Source organism: Neltuma alba, unplaced genomic scaffold (genome assembly GCF_004799145.2).
Source record: "Neltuma alba isolate B1F8T4 unplaced genomic scaffold, ASM479914v2 tig00013345_pilon, whole genome shotgun sequence".
NCBI classification, from domain to species: domain Eukaryota; kingdom Viridiplantae; phylum Streptophyta; class Magnoliopsida; order Fabales; family Fabaceae; genus Neltuma; species Neltuma alba.
This window is the reverse complement of record NW_021637614.1, coordinates 55,672-63,858: the sequence shown is the minus strand read 5'-3', so window position 1 is coordinate 63,858 and position 8,187 is coordinate 55,672. Positions and strand designations below refer to the sequence as shown.

Here is an 8,187-nt window from a genome sequence, read left to right as displayed (position 1 = left end):
TTACTAAATTAGATTTCAAGTAAGTCCAATGTGACATTGATGTTGGGTTAGGTGAAAGGTCTAAATCATGCTGAAAGCCATAGGCTAAATATTTATTAATCATTTTACTATTTTCAGTCCTAAATATAGGTTTATAATCAATGATTTATAGAATTATTTCCACCCACATGAACAGTTGAGCATAGACACGGATGATAATAAAGCACAAACAAAGGAAATGAAACAAGAGTTAAAGATATGTACAATCTTGCAGTCCTATAGTAATAATGACAGTGTTTAAGAGTCTTCCACTGATGATGGGGGATTTTAAATACTTTGTATGTAGCTATTAATTTAGAGTATGCCGTACAAAAAAGTTGCCCCCTTAGCCTTGAAAAATATAAAGCATCTCACCAAATAAGCCCATCCTACATTTTCTCCATGGTGGGTTAGGTTACTTAACTCATATCACGAGCAAATCATGCATACGTTGAAAGGCAAACATAGCATATTCAATTATTGCCCCCAAAACGTAAGTAGAATCCAATGACATCTGAGTCATATAAATCACTATATATATACGTATAGATATATAATGGGTCCATTTCTTCATTGCAAATTATACATCAAGCATGTTTCCTCCAACAGTGGCCATCCCTGCATTCCTTCTTCTGACCTTCATCTGCATTCTTTTTTCCATCTTCTTGCGTTCAAATAGTAATCACAGCAAAAATGCTAGGAAACATCCTCCAGGTACTTGTCATTTGAATTATTTCTTCTAATTTTACTCAGCGTTAATAATATTTCTCTTTCACTTTCTATACACATCTATATATAGGTCCCCTGGCTCTCCCCATTATTGGCAACCTGCACTTGTTGGGCACACTTCCACATCGCAACCTTCAATCTCTGGCCAACAAATATGGACCCATCATGTACTTAAGGCTTGGACAGATCCCAACCATTGTGGTCTCTTCACCTGAAGCAGCCGAACTATTCCTCAAGACCTATGACCCTGTTTTTGCAAATCGTATTCATACTCAGGCCACTGATTACCTATTTTACGGCTCCAAGGGTGTGGCCTTTTCCGAGTATGGTTCATACTGGCGCGACATGAAGAAACTGAGCATCCAACATCTTTTCAGTGCTTCAAATCACGAGTTGTTTGGTCATCTTAGGGGGAAGGAGTTAAGAATTATGGTGAAGTCACTGGAGAATGCTGCAACAATGGGTGGGGTTGTGGATATCAGTGAGAAAGTGCATGGGCTTTTAGAAGATATAGTTTATATGATGATATTGGGACGCAATAAGGATGATCAATTTGATCTGAAATTGCTCATTTCTGAAGCTTTGAGATTAGCTGGAGCTTTTAATCTTGCAGATGTTGTGCCTTGGTTGGGAGCATTTGATCTCCAGGTATGATGCTTTAACTGAATAACATGAACCGTTTAACATATGAAATTACTGCCATTTCTTAATTTTTATTCCATTGTTTAGAGCTTTTTCATAGCATAGTTTTTATTTTTATTTGAAAAGAAGGGATTGGATTGAATTTAATTTATTACACCTAAATCTGGAGGACTACTAGCCTTTGTGGAATTGAGTGGGGTTCTATTGGTCTTCCCAATATGCCATTGGCACCTTGCTAGTAGCAAGTAGGATAAGGGGCTCTGCTCCTTCCTAATGCATTTCTTTATTGGGAAAAGAAGATTAAGATCCAAGTTGTACTATCGTTTATATATATAATGAAAATATTCAAAACTTACTGTGTCAGGGACTAAGACATCGATGTAAGGAAATAAGCAAAGCACTTGACCAGTTGTTTGAGAAGATCATAAAGGAGCATGAGGAAGCTCGTAACAGCCACAAGGATGGGAAAAATGAAGACTATATAGACATACTACTCTCGCTAATGCATCAACCCATGGATGACGAACAAACTCATCAAATTACTCGAGACGACATCAAGGCCAATATACTATCTTTGATTTCTGGGGCATACGAGACTTCTGCTATTAGTGTCGAGTGGACTCTATCTGAACTTTGCAGGAATCCAAGGGTGATGAAGAATCTACAAGATGAGCTAGAAATTGTGGTTGGAATGAACAGAATGGTGGAAGAGATGGATTTATCAGAGTTGAATTACTTGAACCTGGTGGTGAAGGAGAATTTCAGACTCCATCCTGTTACACCATTCATCCCTCGAGCATCAGCAAAGGATGTTATGGTTGGTGAATACTACATAGAGAAAAAGTCACGAATCTTAGTAAACTTATGGGGACTAGGACGGAATCCTCAGATATGGTCGGATAATGCTGATGTGTTTTATCCAGAAAGATTTTTGAACAATAATATAGATCTGCAAGGACATGATTTTCAATTCCTGCCATTTGGTTCAGGACGCAGAAAATGTTTTGGAATGCAACTGGGTCAAACTACAGTTAAACTGGTGGTAGCTCAACTCGCACACTGCTTTAATTGGGAGCTTCCTTCTGGGATGAAGCCTGATGATTTGGACATGAATGAATCATTTGGCCTCTCGTTGCCAAGATCTAAGCATTTGTTAGTTGAGTTAACTCGTCGCCTGTCTTCTAAGGTTTATGATTATGGGGAACATGATATATAATACTCCCCTCGACGCACCAATTCAAGGATGATGAAACAAAACCATGGGATTAGTTGAGATTACATCAAGGTTAATTACTGTACTATGACTAATATTGGAGCATATGAAGCCACTGCTCTGTTGAAGACTGTGGTTTTTATTTGAACTGTTGAAGACTGTGGTTTTTATTTGAACTGTTATATACAGTGAATGATATTGTATCTAAATAATACTTCTGTTTGTTGGTTGATATGTGACTCTTGTTGTTATTCTGGTATAGAAATTAAAAATATATATATACACACACACTCCTCCGGTCCTTAATATAGGACCCAATTTTTGAATTGGTTTTGATCCTAAATTTAAAACCCATTTCTCATATTTATCAATTTTCTCTAAATTACCCATATAGATACTCCCTCAACCGTAATCAAGTAGAAGAGGGAGAAGGGTATTAAGAAAGATGATTATAGTGTTTAGGAAAAATGTGTCACTTTTCTTATAATTAACTAACTTACCTAACTTCTTTATTCTAATCAAATTAGTTAAATGAATCGTATATTAAGAATCAGAGGAATATGTATTGTTGTGTATGTAAAGGGATGTGTCAAAAGTGAAGTCCCACATTGCCCAAGAGAGAGGGAACTCAAGTGTATAAATACTATCACACATTATTAGGCTAGTGAATGGGCTAGAGGAGAAGGAGGGTCTCATGCACACAACAACAGCCCACCAGGAGGGAAACGTAGTTGAAAATTGGCGATGGCGATTCCCCTCCTGCGCGCGAATTAGAACAGTACTAGCAATGGTGTTAAGAGAGCTTATCAGAAAATCCTTTTTTTGACCGTTTATTTTTGTAACAGCCGAATGTTACTGAATGTTGGGAGTTTTCAAACATGATTAATCATCCATTAATCCTTAAACTGTTTCTCATGGATTAATGTCTGGTAACGTCTAAAATTTATTTCTTAAACATACCCAACGTTCATAACCGACGGTATAATTACAGATTAATGCAGTAATGTATGAAACCGACGAGTTAATCGTGTTTATGATGGTACCCAACAGTTAGGTCCCCGAGGCCTATATAAAGCGGTCCAGGACAGTGTGTTTTGCACCCCGCTCTCGAGCTTTCGAGCATCTGTTTCTCCTTTGCATTTCTCTTCTTCCCTCTCTGTGTTTCTGTGGTGTTGGGTTATATTTTTCTACTGTTCTGTCACCCTGTTTTCTGCAGGAAGGGTTCGTTTAATCCTGGGGAGTGCCGCAGTCACATTTACCTACGGTGGCGGAATAACTCTTAAGGATAATGTCTGCCGGCACGACTCGAACCTAGCTGATACATACCTCCAGTTCGCTCAACATGTATGTATGTAACTTGTTTTGTCTTATCAAAAAGTGCCCATATCATTTCATTAATTGGAGACCTTATTGTAACTAAAGGCATTTTGAAAGTTTCATCAATAACTTATACAATTATTTAATTGCCCCCACAAAAACAGTTCATCATGGGCACGCATGATCAGAAATCACAAACAAACGAAACGGAACGAAAAGTTAAAGATATACAGAATCTTGCTGTCTCTTCCATTAAAATCATGGCCAAATTAACGGACCAATTACGTATAAACAAGTTGAAGATATATTCTCCCCTTATATGTCACCTCACGCATTTTTTTTATTTTTTTTATTTATTATAAAGACATATTTAAAAATAATTATATTTCTAATATATTTATTATTTTTAATTAATTTTAACTAATGATTCGTTATTTATAAATTAGTTATTTATAACTTACAATAAAGACACGAAAAAGTATTAAATAATAAAAAGATGTAATAGTTGAAATTCATGCTTGATATTTCATCGCGCGTGAGACAGAACCATTCCCACACACACACACACACAAAAGACGTTGAGATCGAGGACACAAACAAGGACGAAGCAAAGTTACCTGGCATTTTTATCAAAATACCGTAAAAAATAAAAATAACTATCCAAATACTGCTCTGCGTGAACTATGTGCGAAAATGCTGCATTTTGAGAAACTCATTTACACTGTGATTAACACTCTCACATTTATTTTTTAAAATAAATGAGTTCAGCTTTTTCCTTTTCATTTCTGGAGCAAATTACAACTAAATACCCATCTTACCAGTTTTTCGGCCGAAAACTTGCCCTTTGAATTTTTAAAAAAATTATAATTAATTACCCCTTTTTTTTATGTCCTCTCCTTCCCTCTCCCCTTTATTCTATATTTTTCTTGTCTTATTTACAAGATAGAAAGAGAATAAACTTTTTAGTTCCATTTATAAGACATGAGAAAAAAAAATTTATATGAATATACAATTTTATCCTTTAATTATTATTGTGTTTATTTTGTTTATATGAAATATAAGGATAAATTTGTAAAAGTTTAAAGTTTTTCTTAATATGTATAAAATATGTTGAAAATGATTTATAAATAAATAAAACAAGAGGAGTATCTCCTTCCAAATAGAAAAAATATGTGTAGATTTGGTAGAAAAATTACTTTTTACTTAATACTTAAATTTAAGAAAAATAAATAAATTAAATTCATATAAAATATTTATATATCTTCGCTAATATATTCAAAATGGTTCAAAAATTAATATCTGCTGTATGAAAAATTTTACGGCGGATATTGTGATAAATACATTGCAATAAATTTCACCACCAATAAAAAGACTAATAGATTACCTCACCTCAACTAAATTTAATTAAAAAATAACAAGAGGAAAAAATTTACTCTATATACTCCAAAAAAGCATCGAGTTATTTAGATATATGTGATTAAAAAATAGGAAACACTTCGTTTAAAAAATAAATACAAAACTAGGCCTAAATGGTTTGCTAATACTCAAAATAATGATAATTTAACTCCAACTACCAAACTCTATTAGTTTTTCATCTATGATTTCGATTATCACTCTGTAGAGTAATCGCAACCCACACCTAAAAAGGGGATCTACCAATGGGAATGGAGGAAAAAAAAAAAAAAAGGGAAACGAAAACAAGCATCCAATTTGGATTTTTGAAACCAAGGAAAACTAAAAGTCACTTGTTTTCAAAACCTATTGTGGCATTTGAAAATCAATATTCTCAATTTGCTCATTAATATTGATTCTTCAATCTACTTTCTCCATAAGCCCAAGTTTCTCTGTTTTGAAGCATAAAATGCATAGTATGATCCTCCTATAACAATATCAAATTGCCCCCAGTAAAAAGGATTTTGTGAGGCTAGATACTGATTGATCTATATTTGAAAATGGTTTTGGTTTGGTGTGATCATGGTGAATAGCCAAAAGGCTTCTCCATATGAAATTGTGTAATTATCGTCTGTTATTATAGAATTTTTTAACTTTGATAATTGATCAAGAGACAGGTTGAGATATTACCTGTCTCTTAATTTTGAAAATCTTCCCAAATATTTTTTGTGAGCTTCTTGTCATTATTAGATTCTATGTAAAATAAGTGACATTTTGATATCATACTGACAAAAAATGGTTTAGTTTTCATTTTTTTAATGATTTTTTAAAGATTTAATAATTCAAACTGACAAATTTCACCCCAACTCTTAAAGGACTGTGTTGCGTTGTTACTTTTAATTAATTTCATGAATTGAAAAGCTATCGGTGCTTTTAACATTAAGCTAGAAAGAGACTGGACATGAACTTTTAGATAATTTTAATGTCTTTGATGATTCCTTACATTTTCTATATGAGAAACAAATGATGAGGTACTCTCAAAGATACTTCTGGTGTTCGTTTTTTCTTCTTTGTGAATAAAGGATTCTCACTTTTCCCCCATAGTAATATTTTTACATAAAATTAATCAATTGTTTAATTAATTTGATAGATATTAAAAATTAGATATACTTTATATAATATTAATTAATGTAATAATATTACTTTATGATTAATTTATTTAGAATTAGCTCTTGTCCTCTGTCTCTGTGATTTCGGTGAAAAATATCGAAACTAAGTTAAAAAGACCAAATGCAACATTTTCCATCGGTTAAGAAAATTAGGTCAAATTTATTAAATGCTAAAACTTTTATTATCTTTCAGAATTTTCCTTAAAAAGTTTTTAAAATGGAAAAAAAATTCTCTATGAGAGGTATGGATGGAGTTGTATATTTTAAAATGAGGCCATATTATTTTATTAAATTTTGAAAAGAATTCTATATCTATATATAGAACTATAAGAAAATAGTTTTTTAGAATTAAAGAAAGCACCTTCTATAAAAAGGAAAAAAAAAACTATAAGTGCCTATAAAATAGTTTTTATTTATTGGAAAACTAAAAGTGAACCCCAAGTTAGTTTATATGAAAATTAAAGGTGAAACAAAAACTACAACCTCAACAAAACAAGTTGCTACATAGAGAAAATCAGAGGTGGAATCCACCTAATTTATATGAAACCAAAAATGAAACAAATTTGAAGACTCAACAAAACAAGCTGTTTTATTGAAAAAAATCACAGGCGAAATCCACATTAATTTATACAGAAACCAATGACTTACCAAAACAAAGTATTTAATACTAGGGACCCAAATTTTATACCTTAATTTTCTTCGCCTACCCCAATCATTCTATATAATACACAGTAAACCTCAATGCCTCACAAACATAACCTTCTATCCAACTTCATTCCAACCCATTATTTTCTTCCTTTCTCTTTGTTCAATATAGGCATACATAAAATCATCCTCCATTAAAACTTTTTCGGCATTCCTTCAAAATGGTTATTGATCTTTGTTTCATATTGAAGCAAATGATCATAAACATACTAAACATGGTAACAGCATCATATCATTCTTGCGATTTTGTATCCCTCATTGATGTTCAAACTTCGAACATATCATTTTACTCACATTCTAAACATTAACTTGTGTTGAAGCCTATTTGATCCTGAAGGTGGGAACAGATAATGTGATGAGAGATTTGAATTTCTGAAAACCCCACATTATACCTGTACATCATCATAAAGGATCTGACATCGGTGCTTCTGAGGCAGCATGGTTGGCACCATCATGCATATTTCTTTCAAGCATTTGGTTTTGAGCTGGTGGCGATGCCGAGAATGATCCATATCTTAGAAAGGCATTAGCTGGGTTTAGAGTTGGAGGCTATGGAAAGGAATACAAGTTTTGTATAGAGAGAGCTTAATAGACAAGGACCATAAATTTTTGAAATTTGTAATTCTTCTAATGGTTGGGTTAATTCCTAGTTGCATGTGTATGGAACAATGATTAAAATCAGTCTTCGTTTAATATAAGGATTTTAAAGAGGAATGATGGCCGAAGGCTATGTCTTATAACATCTAATGAATGCAAAATTCAAAAGCCTTTACCTCCATATATGCATTGAAAATGAAATTGGGACCTAGCATGCTGCCTCAACTCTATCATCACACTTTACAAAATAAAAAAGAGCATTAGAAAGAGATTAAAAAGTTAGGATTTCGTATTTTTTTAGTAGAATAATAAAAAGGCATTTCCTTGTGAAATGGATTATAAAAAGGTAAGCACTTTTTCTTTTTCATAGGTGAAAGATCCAGTTTTTAGTTTTTTCGCAAGGGA

General features: G+C 33.0%; 1 protein-coding gene across 1 annotated transcript; it reads left to right on the top strand.

Moving 5' to 3' along the window:
* Positions 1-584: 584 nt before the first annotated feature.
* LOC114736585 (cytochrome P450 CYP736A12-like) lies at positions 585-2,730 on the top strand. Its single transcript, XM_028924445.1, has 3 exons — positions 585-732; positions 818-1,395; positions 1,754-2,730. Exons 1-3 carry the CDS (start codon positions 612-614, stop codon positions 2,603-2,605), a joined length of 1,551 nt encoding a protein of 516 aa, XP_028780278.1. The 5' UTR covers positions 585-611; the 3' UTR covers positions 2,606-2,730.
* The last annotated feature ends 5,457 nt before the right edge of the window (positions 2,731-8,187 follow it).

What these genes read in the sequence shown, in the direction of transcription:
- LOC114736585 (XM_028924445.1), top strand. Translation starts at nt 612, where the DNA reads ATGTTTCCTCCAACAGTGGCCATCCCTGCATTCCTTCTTCTGACCTTC. An exon ending in TGCTAGGAAACATCCTCCAG is followed by an intron (nt 733 to 817) that starts GTACTTGTCATT and finishes ATCTATATATAG; the next exon opens with GTCCCCTGGCTCTCCCCATT. An exon ending in TGGGAGCATTTGATCTCCAG is followed by an intron (nt 1,396 to 1,753) that starts GTATGATGCTTT and finishes TTACTGTGTCAG; the next exon opens with GGACTAAGACATCGATGTAA.